The following is a 20,423-nucleotide window of genomic DNA, read 5'->3' as shown; positions in this document are numbered from 1 at the left end:
TATCCCAGGTCTTATCTTTAAATGTGTAAGAAAAGGACTTATCCTTAGTTAGAAGAATGAAAGGAAGAAGAGAGAGGAGGTATTTGAAGGAGAGGAGAAGTCCACCCTGTTACCCTAGAAATTTTATTCTGTATTAGATGCTCCCTCTTTCTTTAAGGTCCATCTTTTTTAAAAAGATAACCAATTGAGTCATGTTCCTGATTAGTAACCAGGGTCAAGATATATTTTCAAGATTATTGGTGCCTGAGAATTGGTGTTGCTGCTTTTGCCAGAAGAGCCATATTTTTCTCATGATACGTAGAGATGAATGATTGACTGAAATGCCAATTCAATCTTTTGCATGTACTCTTATGTACTTCCAGATCAAAGAGCAAACAAGGGATAGGGAGTGAAGTACCCTTCCTCCCCACCCTCCAAAAATGACAACTGGCAGGAGAAGCACATGGCTAGCTGCTTGTGCAGAGAGAAGTTCATGGACCTCAAATTCCTGGTTGCTATTTGTCTGTTTCTTTTTATGAGCACAGGTAAGACAAAATGGTCTTTCTATGAAAATTCAAGAGGTCTCAAGAGGTCAAGAGTTCCTGAATTAGATCATGCAAGCATGGGCTTCTAGAGGAATTACATGGCATCAACTGCAACTGACAGACTAAAGCCTTATCAACTGGGGAAGGGGGAAAAGCAGCCTAGGTTAAAATTATGCTTTTAGCTTTTTTTTTCAGTGTTTTTCTGAGATCTTTGGAGAACAAATGGATTCAGGGTGGAAGATTCTCTGTTTTGTTGCTAAAATTTAATTTCTCTCTTTTCTGCTGAAATGGTGATTAGACTTAAATCTTCCCCATTACCTGAAAATTATTTCAATAAACATTAGATTACAAGTTTTATGAACCCTTGATGTTATAATTGACATATGTAAATAATTCAAGTTAATTTCTGATATTTCCTTCTTTCCCTCAGGACTGATAGTAGTTTTAAGGAACTGGGTGCCTGATCTGTCATAGGTCATAAACCACATCTTTTGGTCAGAAAAAGGACCTCAACTGTCCTGGAAACAAATAGCACACACTATGTTGCTCATTAGGAAACATCTGGCTATTGAGGATGATTTTTTTCTATTCTGCTTGATGCCCTTCCATTGAATAAAACATCCTCAAAACAATACTGCCAAAAAAAGATGAATTTTGGAAATAAAATATATAATGTAATGGGGGAGTGTAGTGTAGTGAATAGTGCTGGTCTTAAGAGCCAGGAGGACCTGGGTTCAAATCTTGACTGAAACATACTGGCTGTGAGACCCTGGGAAAGTCACTTAATCTTTCTGAATCGCACTTCACTAATATCTCTATGAGACGGACTACCTTTAGCAGTATGCAAGGATGCTTGTAGGTTGAATTGGAAACAGAGAATATTATTAAGTGCCTACTATATGCCAGGCATTGTGCTAAGCATTGAGGATACGAATAAAAAAAGACAGTCCCTACCCTTAAGTAGCTTATAATCTAATGAGGGAAGGCAACACACAAAGTGGTGGGAATGGAAAGAAGACACCCATACGGGGGTATGGTGGAGAAGCATGAGAAATCCCAGAGTAGTACAGACAAAGAGATTTACCAAGGTCATGCAGCTAGTCAGAGGTAGAGTTGAGTCTCCTGAGATTCTAGAGTCAGGTCTCTTGACTACACAAATACTTTCTGCACTACACAAACATTTTCTGCTATGTGAATTTTGTGGGGAAGACCTCCTTTGGCTACCTCTAAAACACTGAGTCCTACCTCACATTTTTCAGGTGTGAAGTCACATGGAGGCATTTTAGGTGATGTATGAAAGCTGAGTTTAGATCCAGGCTTCCAGAAGGCACCTACCAAAAACAAAAAACAACCCACAGCATATTAGGATTGTTCTCTAACTATCACAGTCCTTCTCTAAGACCAGACAGTATCCAATTATGAAAATCTCTTATAGTTGACTTACAGATGAGGAAAGTGAATTATAGAGAGACTAAGTGCTTTGTCTAGGTTCCTACAAATAGTAGGTAGATGAACTGGGTTTCAAATCCAGGTTTTCTGAGTCCAAAAGTCAGTACTCTTTACACAATGATACACTGCTTCCACCAGGAGGGCTTGAGATCTGTGCTATTGAGGAAAGAACCGACACCAAAGACACCAGTGCATTCTCCAAAGCTTCAAAGTAAATAACTAGTTTAAAATTAACCAGGCTTTGAAATATAATCATATCTGGGTCTAAAAAAATCATCCAGAAACAAGGTTCCTTTCATAACAAAGGCAATCTGGGTTCAGGAGTGAGTGGGAGGGAGGTGCTGTCCAGGGTGCTGTGATGTAGCTCCAATTTTGCTGGAGGGAAGCTACACTGGTAAAATGGGAGAGGGTCAGCATCTAGATAATATAATTTCCCTCACCTGGGATTCCTCCCAGGTAAAGAGAGCAAGTCTTTTAAAGGTGCACTGCGCTGGAAATCAATAACCTGAAAAGCTTTCTGATGGCTCCTGTTTTCTATATGGCTCCTTACTTCTACATCTGGTTATGAAGTTTCTGACAGTTGTGCATTATCAGAAAGGACTAGAGAACTTCTGAGGATCCTTCTAAATCTATAATTCTTTGAGTTGACTATTTTGGCCTCTAGACCGTATGCAGATGGGATGAAACATTAAAAAAGCATTTAAACAGAATTAAAAGGTACCCTTTCCCAATGCACAAAAAATTAAGGATATTAATAGATGTGCCATGATCTCTATTGGATGTCAGTGAGAGAAAGGAATCACTGAATGTTAAAATGAGATATCATCTAGCATACCATCTAGTACCATCAAATGCAGGGTTTATTAATCTGGGGTCCATGAATCTGTTGAAAAACTTTTTTTTTTATAAATTTATTTCAATATTATTGGTTTCCTTTATAATCCTGTGTATTTTATTTTGGGTTTTTAAAAACATTATCTCAAAAAGGTTCATAGACTTTACCAGATTTCCAAAGGAGTTCATAACATAAAAAGATTAAGAATCCCTGATATAGTTTGGTTCCTTGATAAGCCCTTAAGATTATAATTTTAGATCTGGGAGGGGCTTTAGGGATTATCCAGTCATACCCCTTATTTTTACAAATGAAGAAACTGAATCCCTAGAGAAAGTATTTGCCAAACTCACATAACTTGTTAGTAATAAAGCTTAATCTAGAACATGTCTTTTGACTCCCAAACTAAGATTTTCCCCATTACTTTACATTGTTATTACCTCATTTCTTCCCTTCCACTCTCTCTCTATTTTCTTACATGTTTCTATTTTTTCTTTAGCAGTAAAGGAAAATCACAAATCAATGCTAAAAGATACCTAGTCCAACCCCTTCATTTTACAGATTAGGAGAGATTAAGAATTAAGGATCACATAAACTGCACATCACTAAGATAGCTGGCTAACTCCTCTGCCCACCAATGAGCTCCACAACAATAACTCATCTATCCAAAGCTCATCCTTCCCCCATATTTACGCTTTACACTACAGTTCTAGCTATCAACAAAGATGGGGATTGCCCGAGGCACTTTGAAACACACATTTTACAATCAGGCATTGCTAAATATAAACAGGTTGCTATTCAACTAAATGAACAGATGAAACAATAGCTTTTTTCTTATTGTGGATACAAAGGTGATGGACAGGATGATTACTGAGTCATTTTCCTAAGAAGACACAATAGACAACTATTTTTTAACTAAATTTAAAAGAGTCTCCTTTGGACAGATTTTCCTTTCAAGACATCCCATTTTTCTGTTTCAGAAAATCACTAATGTCATTAGTTTGTTTTTAGTACATTGAAAACAAGTGGCTTTTGATCAAATTTGGATAAGAGGGGAGGAAAAGAGGTATCTAAAGCTTCCTGAGAATTTTACTCTTCAAGAGATGCTCTTCATGTCTTTATTAGTTTCTCACATAAGATGATAAAATCTTATAGTGCTTCTAAGAATCCCATATCTCCTGACTCTTTCAGTATCATTCACTTCCCTTTCTAAACAAGGGCTGTTCATGGAGTTACAAATTCCATTGAATCTAAAGTCAGAGGAACATCAAGATGTGAAAAAATAAAACTTTTAAAAGGAAAGTCTCTGATATTAGAGACAAAGTGAATACCAAGAGTAAGGCCAGATCTATACTAGAAAAAGCAAATTAAAGGATCAAAAAATTTTTTCAGGTAAATTAAACCTACACCTCAATCTGACATGGTCATTCTGTCCCTGGGCTCTCACTTCTCTCCTCTCTCTTCTCTCTCCTATTAAAAATGAAAAAAAAAACCCAAAAAACAAAAAACAAAGCCCCAACAAACACCAATACCATACCTTACCAATCACTTTGTATTTATTTTATACAGATTTTGAATTACTTATCAATATACATGTTGTTTCTTTCAATGGATTGTTAGCTCCTAGAGAGAAGAAACAATTTCATTTTTATATTTGTATTCTCAACATCTAGCAAAATTTTGGAAACATATAGAAGTCCATTTATAAATGCTTAGGGAATTGAATATTGAATATCCTGGCCTCCATTAACTGTGTTCCTGAAAAATGCATTTTTGAGTCAGAATTACCTGGATGACCATTTGAATTATCTGTTCACAGTATTCATAGTTTTGAAGGATCCTCAGAGGTCATCTGGTCATCTGGTCTGACTATTATCCAAATCCTTTTCTGGAGTGAGGAACAGTTGTACTAATGGCCTAGAAAACAGTTCATTCCCCCAAAGGTAGTTTTAGCCTTATAGAAAACTAGGGATTTCAAGCAAAATATACAGCCAAGATTTTCCTTCTTCAGAAAGAGCATATAGATTCAGTAGCATAACTTTAGGTTTCTGTGTTCTCCTAGACTGCTTCCCTAAGACTTGGCATAATGGCTTGGTGGTGTATACGTGAGGGAAGACTTCTATCAGATCTAGAGTGAGCAGATTATGTGGATTCCCATGTTATTTACTCAGGTTTATAGTTCTCCAGGTCTATCAGTACTGAAGGTATCACTGCCTTCTACAATGATAAGACCTTTCAGATTTCACACTCCTCAAATCTACCCATTATTAAGGCATGCAAAGATTTAGTAAATGCAACTTGGGTTAAAGATTGTCCCATTGAAACAAAGATTGGTGGACAATGGGATAGATTTATAGAAAGACAGATGATATTGGTCAGTAGGCCATGAAGTCGCTTAGGTGAAAATGTATTTATTACCTGGTCAGTCAGGTTCCTGACGGGTATCTATGTGATTTTATTTGAACAGTCAGACTTGATCTCCAACACTTAATAGCATTCAGGGGGATAGGATTGAGGGAATGTTAGCCAGCAACCTGTTTATATTTAGCAATGCCTGATTGTAAAATGTGTGTTTCAAAGTGCCTTGGGCAATCCCCACCTCTGTTGATAGCTAGAACTGTGATGTAAAGTGTAAATATGGGGGAAGGATGAGCTTTGGATAGATGAGTTATTGTTGTGGAGCTCATTGGTGGGCAGAGGAGTTAGCCAGCTATCTTAGTGATGTGCAGTTTATGTGATCCTTAAATAAAATAAGAATTACAGATTATTAGAGTGGGATAGGAAGTCAGAGGTTATTCATTTTAATCCATAAACAGGAATCTCCCTTATGACATTTCTGACAGATGGTCCTCCAATTTCCCCTAGCAGAACTCTAATAATGGAGAAGTCACAGCATTTAGAGGCAGCCCATTTCACTTTTCAATGGCTTTTTTTGTTAGGAAAATTTCTTTTTGTTGGATTAAGATCCTCCTCTCTACAACTTCCATGAATTGTTCTTATTTTTGCCCTGGGAGTTCAAATAAAAGATGTCAAATCTCTCTTCTATGTAAGACTTTCAAACACTTGGGAATGGCTTTTATGGACCCCTAAAAGTTTATCTTCTCTGTCAAAGCATCACTAATAATTAGTCTGCTCTATTTGCCCATCGGATTGAGAGTCATATGTCATAGGTCATATGTCATAGAACGGCAAATTTTTATTTTTCAAAATAAGTCAAGTCAAATTGAGAACTCCAATTGAAGTGAGATAAAAGAGACTTAGAAACCAGCAATTTATCTAAGGCATAGCCAATTTCTTTTTTAGTTGACTCTCTAGGTTTCTCTAAGTAAAATCTTATTTTCCTCTTTCTCTAAAAGCATCCCATCTGGTTCTTCAGAGACTGTCATATTCCATTATTCATAGTAACATATTATTATCATGAGAAGAACATTAAAAAATGGGTTTTTATTCCAAGGAAAGCCTTCAAGTTGGTGACAGTACTGTGTAATTTCCCAATTGATGATGGCCCACTCTCCTACTCCTATTAAATATTGAGTCCTGTTCATTTCCTTTTGCAATGTTTCCTTTAAAGTTTACTCTATCCAAATTTATCACCCAATCCAGAGTCTGGTCACTGTTATCTACTAATCTGACAGAACATTCTCTTTTCCTTTTCAATGAGTTCAGTGAGCAGCTTGTAATTTCTCTCTCCACCCAAACTCCTGTCCTCATTCTATGGAACTTCAACATATATGTTAATTTTCCCTCAAATACCCTGACTTCCAGGGGTGTGCTGGTAAATATTTTCAAAAAAAAAAAGTATGCATGACACACCTTTAGGTTTAATCAGCATTATTAACATTTTCTCTATCAGATCACCTTTGATTATACTCATTATTTCCTAACTATGAATTTGACCTTAATTTCTCACAGTTTCCAAGTAGGTGCATCAAGTTCATGATTCTTCTTTTGGTGAAGGCTCTATTTAAAGATAAAGGTCTTTTGCCATCTTTTCCATCGACCTTTTGATGGCAATATAAGTGGCAGCCTGTGAATCATACCAGAAGAGAACAAAATATTCCTTGAGAGGCTCATTGCCTGCTAGTCTGGATCTAGCTGATTCTCAATCTAGTTTGAAGTTTTTCAAATGAGTAGTGGAGTTCTTAGGGAAATATACATAGTTTTTAGTTATTTATCTCATTGTGAAATAATTCTGGCTTAATTTCACTTACATATAGCCCTCCCAACCCTCTGTTTCCTTGTGTAATGTCTGCTAAATTATTATTATTATTATTGTTTGTGGAGAGGAAGGCACATGATATAAAAAGGGAATCTTTGGTGAAAATTCTCCTTTTATCTAGTGTGGTATAGAGGCTATCAATCATTGACTAGTTTGGGAGGACTTACAGAGAATGATTTATATTCCTTCAACTCTTTAATGGTAATACTTAACTTCTATAAAAGTTCCATAACCCTGGTTTATTTTATGTATACAATTTCAACAGATTAAATTAAATACATGCACACACATGTAGGTTTACATATTTATACACCAATATACACTTTATACACATACAGATACAAGCCAACAAACCACCTCAAGCCTCTCCTCTCTCTAGAACATTCTCCTCACAGTTGCCATAGTAACATTCTAAAACACAGGTCTGACCCGGGCATTCTGTTACTGAGAAACTTTTTAGAGCAAGATTTCGTAATTTATTTGGTGTCCTGCACCCACTTTTGCAGTCTGGTGAAACTTTGGGGCCCCTGTAAAAAACATTCATGATTTAAGGAAATACTAAATTTTAGAAGTTAGTGGAAATACAGGTTCCCCCCCACTCCATTCAAGGACCCTCTGGAATCTATCAATGAACTCCTGATTAAGTAGCCCTGCTTTAGTTGCTCCCTATTACTTCTGGGATAAAATACAAATGCTTTTATTTGACATTTAACGCTGTGGTGGCTGTTCCTCACACCTGGAATGCACCCCCTCCCTCCTTAGAATTCTCCATTTCCTTCAGAGTTACCTCCTATATGAACTCCCTTTCCTGATCCACCTCAACTTCTAGTGATTCCCCTGAAAGTACTTTATATTTACCTTCTGTATACTTTGTACACACACACATACACACACACACACACACGCAGAGATATATGTGTAGATAGATAGGTAATACAATTTTAAGCTTTAATAGCTTAAAACTGCACCAAGTCCCTTGGGACATTCTTTATATTTGTTGTTCGTCGTTTTCAGTTGTGTCCTACTCTTTGTGACCCTGTCTAGGGTTTTCTCGACAAAGATACTGGAGTGATTTGTCATTTTCTTCTCCAGCTCATTTGACAAATGAGGAAACTGAGGCAAACAGGGTCTTGCTCAGGGTCACACAGCTAATAAGTGTCTGAGGCCAGATTTGAATTTAGGAAAATGAGTCTTCCTGACTCCAGACCTGGCACTTTATCTACCGTGCCACCTAACTGCCTCATCTATATACATGTATGTAATGATGAGGATGATAGCTAGCATTTTTATAGTGCCTACTATATATGCCAGGCACTGTGCAAACAAAGCACGTTATGTATATTAATTTATTTGATACTCATAACAACTCTAGAGAGTGGATTCTATTATTATTCTCATTTTACAGTTGACAAAACTGAGACAGAGAGAGATTTGTCTAAGGTCATATAGCCAGTATGTAAGTGTCTGAGGCCAGATTTGAACTTAGGTCTTTCTTAGGTCCAGCACTCTGTTCACAGTGCCCCCTAGCGGCCTCTATATGTATAGTGTGCATACATATACTCCTATTATATTTATAAAACATTTTGTATATTTTATATTTAGAGAGCTTTCTTAAAGTGGAACGAGCTGTTTCAGGAAATTGTGGGTTCTTTCCTGCTGAAGGTTTTCAATAGACGTCCAGATGACAACTTGCTGGGGATATTTTAGAGATAGGTTGGAGGAAATGGCCTCTGGGTTTCTTCCCTATTCTGAGATTCTGTAATTCTGTATATGTGTTTGTATGCTTACAGGGTATGTGTGCATATGTGTGGATTCATGTATGTGTACATATATTTATGTACATATATAGCTCCATAGAGGTATGCATGGAAAGAAAAAGGTGAGATAAAATCCCAGAAAGATATTTTAATGACCAAATGAATCCTTCAGCACATATTCATATAACCAAGTGTTCTGGCTTCATAATTTCTGAGTCTCTCACTAGTGAGGATAAACCAGGTGTCCTCAACTAGCTCATTGTGAGCTGCTGGTCTTTGCAGGTAGATATCCAAGATAGCTGCTGCTACCTGCACCCCATTTCCCCAGCTTCCAGATATTTCCAGGTAAGAGTGAGGGGGCAATTTATATTCCCTTTGCCTCCTCATTCAGAGAGGGGCACTGTTAGCATTCTCCTCCATCCACAGGGATGATAAGACTTTGGGTAAACAAAAAATAGTATCTCCATCAGAGAATCATTGGAAAAGCCCTGCATTTAGAGGTAAAAGACTTGGGTTTAAATTATTGCGCTGCTGCCTACTTACCTATGTGACCTTCCTTTGTAAAATGAAGGACTTAGACTAGATAATCTCTAAGATCCCTCCAGCTTTGACTCCTATCACCACATGAAAGTGTAAAAATGAGCTTGAGTTTATTCGTTATAGGCTAAGGGATATACAAATGTCATTGATGGATGGCTCATTCACAAGGGATTATGGAAAAGAGCAGCCAGCTCCCTACTAGATTTAGGAAGACCTGGATTCCAGCTCTGATTTGACCCATTACTGGTTATATGACTTTAGGAAAGTCAGCTCAGCTCTTTGGACCTGTTTACTCAATTTTAGAATGAGGAGGATAAGTTTGATCATCTTTAGACCCCCTTCTATCTCCTATTTATACGTAGTGTCTTATGTTCCTATATTTCTGACCTATAGGATTGGGGAATTCCATTAATACTACTCAACAAGAAATTCATTCCTCTTCCCCTCTCCTGTGATAGTCACTTAGGAAGAAGGTTGAGGAACTCCTCTCTCCTTCCTCTTTCTACCTTCCCTCTTTGCATCGAATCTCCCATGAGCCCTACACCTCCCCCCTTCCTACTTACCACATTGTAGGAGGCACCTCTTAGACATCTGGAGAGAGGAAACCTTTAGGAAAGCCATGATTATCAGATTCCCAGACAACTCCCGCCAGAGAGCAGTACAGCAGGAGGCATCCGGTCACTTTCAGAGTAGTTGAACTTTGAGATTTAGGATTAGATAGAAGAGGGGAGAGGACGAGGGAGAGAAGGAAGGAGGGTGGGAGGAGGAGCTTGGCACAGTGCCATCTCTGGGATGGGAGCCCCCAGAGAGGCTGGACAAGGAGCTCTTTGGGAGAGAAAAAAGGAAAAACCGGGGTCATTTGGGTTCTGCTCTGTAGTCAGAATTCTCTTCTGGGTCTTTTCTGGGTCTGGGCTTTCCCAGTGCTGGAAGGCAAAAGAATGACAGTAGAACAGAATTCTACATCAAATGATTGGGAAAAATCACAGATGGCATCATCAGAAAAAAAAAAAGATGTGATTGAGAGGACCATAAACTACTAACTCATACGCCAATTTTCTCATCTCCACAATTCTTTTTAAAATTTAAATTCTGAACTCAAGAAATAAAACAAGCATTTCCATAAGAAAGTAGAATAGAAAAAAAGGGTTACACACAAAACTGCAAATCTATTATGTACAACTTGCTTTTTCTTTTAAACATATAATAAGATTATTATGTAAATTTCTTTTTTTCCTCCCTCTCCTCCCATGCTAGAGATGGCTACCATTAGACACAAATACATATATATGTAAAACCATACTATCGATAAATTTTTGATGAAAATAATCTGCAACAGTATTGAAGGTAAACTTTATGGAAATGTCAAAGGGGAAGAGGTGGGCTTTTGAGATAAAATTTGTAAAGCACTTAGCACACTGTGGCATGTAATAGGTGTGAAATAAATTCTCCTTCCTCTCTCCCTCCCTTCTTTCTTTCTCTCCTTCCCTCCTTCCTTCCTTCTTTTTTCTTCATCCTTTCCTCTCCCTTCCTTCTCTCTCTCCCTTTCTTTTCCTCCCTCCCTTCCTCCCTTCCCTCATTTTTTCTCTCTTCCTTTCCTCCCTTCCTTCTTTTCCTCCTTCCTTTCAGACATCAAGAGAGCCACTGCAAATTCAGAGATGGGAGTATAAATTCCACATCACTTCTGCATCTTGGTATCCTTGGTTTCCTTCAGGGTTCAGTTCATACTTTATCTTCTACATGAGACCTTTCATGGTTCCTCCAACCACTCTTGCCTCCCTCATCAAGATTATCTTTGTATCTGCTTCTTATGTGCTTTGTGTAAACCTTTGTATGTAAATACTGTATCTCTTTTTTGAATGTAAGCTCTTTGAGGGACAGTATTTGTTTTGTAGTCTTAGCACTTAACATAGTGCCTGACATTAAGCTGACAAGAAGCTTAATAAATGCTTGTTGATTGAATGATTGAGGCTTCTTGATGCCATTGGTCCTCTTCAAGAATGAAGGACAAACAACAATTTGTGAGTAGTAGTAGCTGCCCCACTGGGGACCCAACAAGCCAGCTCCAGTTGGCAATGCTGCTCTTTCCTCCATCTCTCTATCCCTCCATTCTTTCCTTCTTTCATTCCTTCCTTCCTCCCTCCCCATTTCCTTCCTTTCCTTCTTCCCTCCAACCTCTCCCTCCTTCCTTCCCTCTTCTTCCTCTCCCTCCTCTTTCTCTGTTCACACAGGGAACCATATTCTCATCTGCAGGTGCTCTGCCCAAAGGAATATAAATTTTGATCTCTGAAATCTCAAAAGATATCTTGGGTTTTATGGACTAAATTTCTTTTTGAGGGCATGCCTTGAACCCAAATCACTCTGCCTCTCATTTATTGGCCAACAATAGGTTGCATCCCAAGCTTCACTTGGTCATTGTTTAGGTTCTAATAGTTTAGAGTGAGTGTAAATAGCAATTGTTTCTGATTTGGCTAGAAACTCTGAGGGTCTTCCCCTCCCAGATTGATTTTTTTCTTTGGCTAGGTAAAAGAGGCTATTCTTTGATTAACTTCCAGGAGTCAAGATGACAGAGTAAGCAGTAAATTGCTGTAACTCTTTCAAACTCACCTCCAAATGACCATAAAACAGCCCCCACACAAATCCTGGAAGAGCAGAAACCAGCAAAAAGACAGTGAAACAATCTTTTAGTCCAGGATTGGCAAGAAAGGTCCATCTCACTTAGGTGAAAGGTAAATGCAATCCAAGATGGGAAGCATCACAACAAGCCAGCAGCAAGCCCCATCAACAAAGCCATGGGAGATCCTGAGCCCCAGTGTGGTGGAGCAAGCAAGCACCAACACCACGAGTCCCCACGTGCCTTAGCATAGCCAGGGGAACCTGCAGACTCCACTTCCAAGGACTACCACATACTGCAGCACAGCCCCAGACAAACAGGTAGACACTAACCTTACCGGTGCCTAAGCAAACAAGCAGCCAGCACTGGCCCACCACCCTTCAGTGTACCCCTGAGCAAATAGACAGCCTCCAGAGGGCAGACCACCAAGGGCTTCAGTGTAGCCCTGGGGAAACTCAGAAACACCCCACTAGGTCTCAGCACATGCCAGAAACCACCACTAGGGTGCCAGCTTAGCACCAGGTGAGCTGCCAGACCCCTACAGCCTTCTGTAGCACCAGCCAACCCCCATAGTACCCCCTCAGCACAGTACCAGACATGAGGGTCCCTTGGGGGCTTCGGCAACATTAGCACAACACCAGGTAAACATCCAGCACCTGCAACCACTAGCACAAGAAACTGGAGACAGTGATCTTTCCACTCTGGGAGCAGAGCTCAAATTTAAAAGAAAGGAAAAAGCCAAAAGAAAAAAAAAAGATGAGCAAAAAACAGCAAAAAAAGAATCTGACCATAGAGTTATTATGGTGACAGGGAAGACTAAGACACAAACTCAGAAGAGGACAACAATGTCAAAATACCTATGGGCAAAACCCCAAAGAAAAATGGGAAATGGTCTCAAACCCAGAAGGAACTCATGGAAGACTCAAAAAGGAGCATAAAAATCATATAAGAGAGGTAGAAGAAAAATTGGGAAAATAAATGAGAGTGTTGCAAGAGAATTATTAAAAAAAAAAAGAGTTAACTGCTTGGAAAACTGCTTAAAAATTAGAATTGGCCAAATGGAAAAAGAGATACAGAAGTCCACTGAAGAAAATAACTCCTTAAAGAGTACAATTCATCAAATGGAAAAGAAAATACAAAAGCTGATTGGGGAAAACAGCACCTCAAAAGTTAGAATTGGGCAAGTGGAAGCTAATGACTCTATGAGACATCAAGTATCAATTAAACAAATTCAAAAGAATGAAAAAAATGGAATAAAATGTAAAATACCCCATGGGAAAAACAACTGATCTGGAAAATAGATCCAGGAGAAACAATGTCAGAATCTTTGGATTACCTGAAAGCCATAATCAAAAGGGGGACCTGGACAGCATCTTTCAAGAAATTATCAAGGGAAACTGCCCTGATTTCCTGGAACCAGAGGGCAAAATAGGTGTTGAAAAAGTCCACAGATCACCTTAGGAAAGAGATACCAAAATAAACACTCCAAGGAACATTATAACCAAATTTCAGAACTATCAGGTGAAGGAAAAAATACTACAAGTGGCCAGAAAGAAACCATTTAAATATCAGGGAGTCACAGTCAGGATCACACAGGACTTGGTAGCTGCAACATTAGAGGATCAGAGGTCATGGAGCATGATATTCTGGAAGGCAAAGGAGTTAGGACTACAACCGAGAATCACTTACTCAGCAAAATTAAGCATAATACATCAAGGGAAAAACTTCTCATTCAATCAAATAGAAGGATTTCAAGCCTTCATAAGGAGACCAGAACTAAACCAAAAATTTGACCTCCAATATCAAGACCAAGAGAAGCATAAACAGGTAAAAAGGGAAAAGAAAACACAAGGGATTCAATAGAGCTAAGTTGTTTACATCCCTACATAGGGACATGATACTTGTAACTCTTAAAAATTGTTATCACTAACTGTACAGTTAAAAGGAATATATATAGACAGAAGGTATAGATATAAGGGGAATTTGAGAGAACAACGTAAAAAAATTACAGAATGAGAAAGAGAAGTACAATGGGTGCAGAAGGAAGGGAGAGGTAAAATGGGGTAAATTATCTCAAATGAAGAGGCAAGAAGGACCTATTACAGTGGAGGGGAAAATGGGAGGATGGGCGATTACTCTCATCAGTATTGGCACAAAGAGGGAATAATATACACAATCAGTTGAATATAGAAATCTATCTTACCCAACAGGGAAGTAGGAGGAGAGGAGATTAAGTAAAGGGGGGTTGGTAGGGATTGACAGAAGGGAGGGCAGATCAGGGGAGATGGTAGCAAAATACTAGTGAGGTGGGAAAGGGTGAAAGGAAAGAGAGAACAAACAAGAGCAAGAGTAGGATGGAGGGAAATACACCAGTAGTAATCATAACTGTGAATGTGAATGGGATGAACTCTTCCATAAAATGGAAGCAGATATCAGAGTGGATCAAAAAACAGAATCCTACAATATGTTGTTTACAAGAAACATATCTGAAGCAGAAAGCCACACTTGGAGTAAGGGTAAGGGGCTGGAGCAGAATCTGTTATACTTCAGCTGAAGTTAAAAAAAAAAAGCAAAAAAGAAAAGCAGAGGTAGCAATCTTGATCTTAGACAAAATAAAAGCAAAAATAGACCTAATCAAAAGAGATAAGGAAGGAAACAACATCTTGTTAAAAGGTACCATCAACAATGAAGCAATCAAATCAGAAGAGCAAGAAATAGTCTACCTGCCAGATCTATGGGAAAGGGAAGAATTCATATCAAATGAGAGAAAGCATTATGAAATGTAGAACAGACAATTTTGATCATTTTAAACTGAAAAGCTTTTGTACAAAAAAAACCAGTGCACCCAAGATTAGAAGGAAAGCAGAAAGCTGGGAAACAATCTTTACAGCAAGTGTCTTGGATAAAAAGCCTCATTTCTCAAATATATAGACAACTGAGTCAAATGTATGAGAATTATGAGAATGCAAGCCAATTGGGGCCATGTCAAAATAATAAAAATAACAATACTGCATAAATCAAGGTTTCTGAACTGGGGGACCATGAACTTATTTTAAAAAATGTTCTGATATATTTTAGTATAATTGATCTTCTTTGTAATTATATGTATTTATTTTATGCATTTAAAAGTTTTTTCATGACAAAGGTTCCATAGGCTTTACCAGACTGCCAAAGAAGTCCATGACTTGAATTTAATTAATTTACAGTTTTTCTGCTATGTCAATGAAATGACTAAGGGGATACCATATGGAAGTAGACAAAATAACAAAATTAATCAAGAAAAATAGAATGTTAAGAATCTTGAGGGAAATAATAAGAAAAATCACAAATGAAGGAGGCATGGTATCACCAGAATTCAAACTATGTTAAAGTAGTCAGTAATAGTAAAAAATTATTTGGCACTGGATAAAAACAATTTGAACTTCGTTGATGGAACAGATTAGGGATACAAGACCTAGAAGCAACTGAATATACTAGTATAATTTTTGATAGTCCCAGGAGCTCCAAGGATTTAGGACTACAATTAAATCCAGAAAACTGGAAGAGAATCTGGCAGAAATCTGATTTAGGCAACCATCTCTTATCATGTATCACAATAAGCTCCAAAAGGCTATATAGCCTAAATATAAAAGGTCATATCATAAGCAAATTAGAGGAGAGGGCAAGGAGATACCTTTCACAACTGTGGGTGGCGGTGGGGAGGGGGAGAATCTTTGATTTAACAAGAGATAGAGATGGTTAAAAGGGGCATGTAATAGTAGGGATTGCTTTAGGGTATGGATTAGACTATGGGGTCACTGAGTTTCTGTTCAACTCTAAAATTCTTGTGATTTTATGATTGGTCCAAAGTTACATAGCTAACAAGTGGTAGAGTAGGAACCAGAAATTTGATCCCTACCTCTAAGTACAACATTCCTTCCTTAACAGCATAACTTATGTCGCAGTATAAATGTACTGGAAATTTGTCAGATAAGTATAGCTTGGCCTTAGCTTTAGAAAAAAATTAGTTGACCATTGTGAAAGAACAACTCAGATGAAATAAAAAGAGAGCTTTGTTGCCTAAGTTCATTATTTGTCAGAACAGTAAATGAACTTTGATCTTTGCCCCCAGATCTTCTTTCAGTAATTTTGCAGAGCCTGTACTAGTGCTAGTTAAAGCAGAAGTTAAAACAGAATGCATTCCAAATGGTCCATTTCTGTTTGCTAATTAACTACCCAGAGATCTATCTCTGATAACAAAGAATAAAAATAAAAACAAATCAGTTTAGTAAAACTAATTAACACATCAAACAAATTCAATACTTTATGAAGTATATTACAGCCATTGGCTCCCTTCCTCCCTTCAAAGAACGGAGGGAGATACATTTTCATATTTCCTCATCAGGGCCAAAATTGGTGATTATGGTCTACTGTGAAATAAATACTTTTTATTGATAATTAATCAATAAAACACTGGGCAGGGTTAGCTAGTAGATTTTGAAATCAGGAATATTAAATCAAATCAACCAACCACTTGAATATAAGTAAGTAAGGCTCACATTATAAGGAGCAGTATAAAAAGCAAAGATCTAGAGTTCTGATACATGTCAAATTTGAGAATCAGGACCAAGTCCATTAAAATGTAAAATGCAATCCTGAGCAAGCCTTAGGATCTTGCTGATGAGTTGTTTTTGTTGAGCAATTCTACCATATAGACAATACCTAGTGAATTCAGGCATGAACAAAGAAGCATGCTTTTTGAGGTCCTGAGGAAGTCTGTGCAGGGGCAGAAGCCAAATGGAATCAACACTGGAATAAATAAGGTTACAGGAGTCAGCTGTTGACCATGATTTCTACAAATTAAAATATCACCAATAAGCCTCTGACAGGCTGAAAGTTTTAATAAAAATTCCAGCCCCACAGTTTGCCCAGTTACTGAAGTGCTATTTCCATCTCCTTATGGTTCCTTTTCTGTTTATAATATAGACACAATTATTTTAATTTCCACCAATATTATGGTCATATGTGTGTGATTCTGGGTGTTATGGATTAAATTTGGTGCTCACTACACATGGTTTGGTTGGTCTTCAGCTTTATAGGCTCATAGATCATAAAGTCATAGATTTAGAGCTGGAAGCAACCTTCAAGGCTATCCAGTGTGACCACCTTTATTTTACTCCTGAGGAAACTGAGGCTCAGAGAGATAGCTTTCCTGAGATCACATAGGGAGTAAGTAGAGCCAGGATTCTAAACCAGCTTCTGTGCTAATCTAATATTCTCCTAACCACCCCAGCTTCGCCAGTTATCTGATATGTTAATTGGCCTGATCTTTCTGTCACTATTAAGAACTTCCCTCAAGGAACAGGACAGCCTTCTCTTCACAGCCAGTAACTTGGGATCTTTACTCAGTGGATAGTTGGATGGTTGGATGCCTGATCCCCATTGGTTAAGCAGAAACACTTTCTCATGAAAGAGTGAGAGAGTTTTTAAAGAGGAATAACAAGCACATTGAAATTCTAGCTTGGTACAAACATGTAAACCCATAAAAATGGACTTCTGTAAATTGTAGGTAGAATTCTTTCAAACAAATCTAAAGTATTACAATTCATAAGCATACTGGCAAATAGAATGGAATTGGGTTACTTCTCTTGGGACCAGTAGGGCTTTCTGTGACATGAGAACACAGCTTTCCAAACAACAGAGAACAGAAGGAACAGGAAGAGGGAAAAAAGGAGTATGCTGAAATTTATTTCCCTAGTTGTGAAAGAGTGAAGAGTTTCTTCCTGCTACTTTGCCTACAGATAAGAGTTCAAAGAGAGAGTGAGCTCTGAAGACCTCTACGTATCTGAGAACTTGACTTTTGATGTAGTCAGATCATATATAATTTTCTTTCTTCTTGCAGAATAATTCCTAAGGATAGTTGCTCCTAAGTACCCTTCAGTGGTCAGGGGCCAAATCCCACTTGCATTCCAAACTATGCTAGGCCTGAGGCTCAGTGGAGATATTTAAATTTGTTTGAATTTTAATTTGAATCAGTTTTGAATTAAGGAGGGCCAGTCCTATTAATAACACCTTCCCAAGATTTATTATACCAAATTCAGCTGAGTAGGGAAGGGGTGGGGGAGGGGTGGTACTTTTATGCTTCTCTTCCTTCAGTCCAAATGGAATATTTGATCTGTTGATGATTACATTGTCAAAGACAGCCAAAGACGCTCCTAACTGTTCCCAATCAGGCATGTTCAGAAACTCAATTTTTTTTTCTTATGGTATCATAAAGGTTTCCAGAAGATAGTCTATACATGTATTACTCACTGGGTCTCACTGGTGGGAAAGCAGGTTGAGCTATAAATTATTTCCTAGTCCAGAGAAACTTCTTAAGCATGCTTTGACAACTCATTACCTTCCTTCCACCCCAACTCCTCCCCTCCACCTGTGCACGCTGGGAGCTTCCCAGTATGCTCACTCTCCCTCAGAGGTATGGCTTTCTCTTTCTAAGCAAATAATTTCCCTTCCTTGAAACCCAGAGCACTAAATGGCTTTTTCCAGGAAAAAAAAAAGCAAAAAAAAAATGCCTGCTCTTTGTTTACTTGCAAACTGAGGGCACTGTTGATGAGGTTGTGATCTAGACCCCAAAAAGAAAAAATCCTGGACTTTCCCACTTGGCCAAATCTCTGGTTTTTGTCTGAGGTTATAATCCCATCATTGCCACTAGGCTCTGTTAAGTTGTACCAATTTCATCAAAGGCAAAATTCATGCTTGGAGACACTGTCTCATCTCAGGACCACTGCTCCTGGTAGCTGAACCTTGCCATCTGCGTTTTGGCCTCTGCTTTGTCCTTTTTCCTGCTCCTCTTTCCTGCTTCTGTAATCCACAAACCCTTTTTCAAGGTCGGTGTAATTACCACGTTGTGCAATTTGCCTCCAGGTTGGTTCTGAGGTCCCTGGGAAGGTAGGGACTGTTGGAAAAACTGCTCTCCAGTAGATTTCCCTCTCATTATTCCAGGGCCAAGTCTTTTGGGTGGGGCCCCAAAGGTGGGGTACACATGCTATCAGGTGGAAAAGGCTTCTTAACCACATGAGCATGCATAGGTAATCAGTACCGTCAACTTCTTTGCATATGGATAATAAATCAATGCTCTGGGATTCCAACTTAGAGCTTTTTTTATTTTCTGATATACCAGAATCACTAATACTCTCCTCTATCAGTTCTTCTCAGAACCTGGGGATTACTTGAATTTTCTTGCCTTTCTTGGTGAGAAACCAAAAACATTCTCCCTTTAATTCAAGAAGATGCATTTTTTCACTTTAGAAACAGTAAAAAGAATGAAGAAAGCTAGAAGAATAAGGTACCCTAATCCTATCTCTCTCCAAGTCCCAGGCTCCCCCACTTCCCTTCACCACCTTCCATTCTCTCCTCTTCCTCTCAGCTGTTCAAGGAAGTGGTCACAGTCGCTGCAGTTAAGGGTAGTTTGGTTTTTTTGGATTCCGGTGCCTTTTGCTAAAGGGGACTTCAGACATCAAAAAGCTTTGACTGCCAGCTGGGCTCAAAAGGGGAAGGAAAGAGTTACAATAGAAAAGCAAAGTCATTTATTTACTAGGACAGAAAGACTAATACAGGGAGAGTCACTGGACTTGGGATCAGAAGCTCTGGGTTCCAGGAGTAGCTCTGTCAGTTATTAGCTAAGGGTCTGTAGGCATGTAACTTGAACTCAGTTTTCTTTCCTGCAAAATGGGGATAATAATGCTTTATCTGTACATTCTCCATGAGCATTATTCAGTGATGTGATATGGTGGAAAGAATATTGGTTTTAGAGACAGGAGGACTTGGTTTTAAATTCTAGTTCTGGTATTTGCTAGCTGTGCAACACCAGGCAAATCCTGAACCTCAGTTTTTTCATCTATAAAACAGGGGTATAAAACAGGCCCTAGGTTCCCAACACAAGAAGCTTGGGTCAGTGCCCTCTGCTCCCCAGAAGGAGAGCCCAATCTCTTTAAAGGCCAGGAAATAAGCAAACACCACGAGCAAAAAGAAACGTATGATAGATTCTTATTATGGGAAGAGTGAAGATCAAGGCAGAAATTCTGAAGAGGACAACATTGTCAACAAACACACACCGAGAATATCAAAAAGGAATATGAACTGGTCTGAAGCCCAAAAAGCCTTCTTAGAAGAGCTCAAGAAGAATTTTAAAAGTCAAATGAGAGAGGGGTAGAATAAAAATGGGAAAAGAAATGAGAGGTATTGAAGAGAGAGTCAATGGCTTGGAAAAGCAAGGGCAAAAATTAACTGTAGAAAACAAGCCCTTAAAAAATACAATTGGCCAACTGGAAAAAAAGTACACCGAAGAAAACAAGTCCCTAAAAAATACAATTGGCCAAATGGGGAAGGAGGTGAAAAAGTTAATAGAAGAAAACAATTTGTTAAATATTAGAATTGAACAAATGGAAGCTGATGACTATGAGAGAGCAAGAATCAGTCAAACAAAAACAAAAGAATGAAAAAATAGATGAAA

The 20,423-nt window shown here is 38.4% G+C and overlaps 1 protein-coding gene across 1 annotated transcript in view; it reads right to left on the bottom strand.

Annotated features, from left to right (window-relative positions):
- AGXT2 (alanine--glyoxylate aminotransferase 2) overlaps nt 1-10,003 on the bottom strand; it is a 55,849-nt gene extending 45,846 nt beyond the window's left edge. The window contains exons 1-2 of the mRNA XM_027846264.1: nt 9,885-10,003; nt 1,770-1,855 (exon numbers count right to left, since the gene is read on the bottom strand). Of these exons, the coding sequence (XP_027702065.1) occupies nt 1,770-1,855; nt 9,885-9,942 (144 nt within the window). The 5' untranslated portion in view covers nt 9,943-10,003. The remainder of the gene's footprint in view (nt 1-1,769; nt 1,856-9,884) is intronic.
- Nucleotides 10,004-20,423: the final 10,420 nt, after the last annotated feature.

This window comes from Vombatus ursinus, unplaced genomic scaffold (genome assembly GCF_900497805.2).
Source record: "Vombatus ursinus unplaced genomic scaffold, bare-nosed wombat genome assembly UNPS02015106.1, whole genome shotgun sequence".
NCBI lineage: Eukaryota > Metazoa > Chordata > Mammalia > Diprotodontia > Vombatidae > Vombatus > Vombatus ursinus.
Note: the sequence above shows the minus strand (reverse complement) of the source record. Positions and strands in the feature narration are given on the sequence as shown.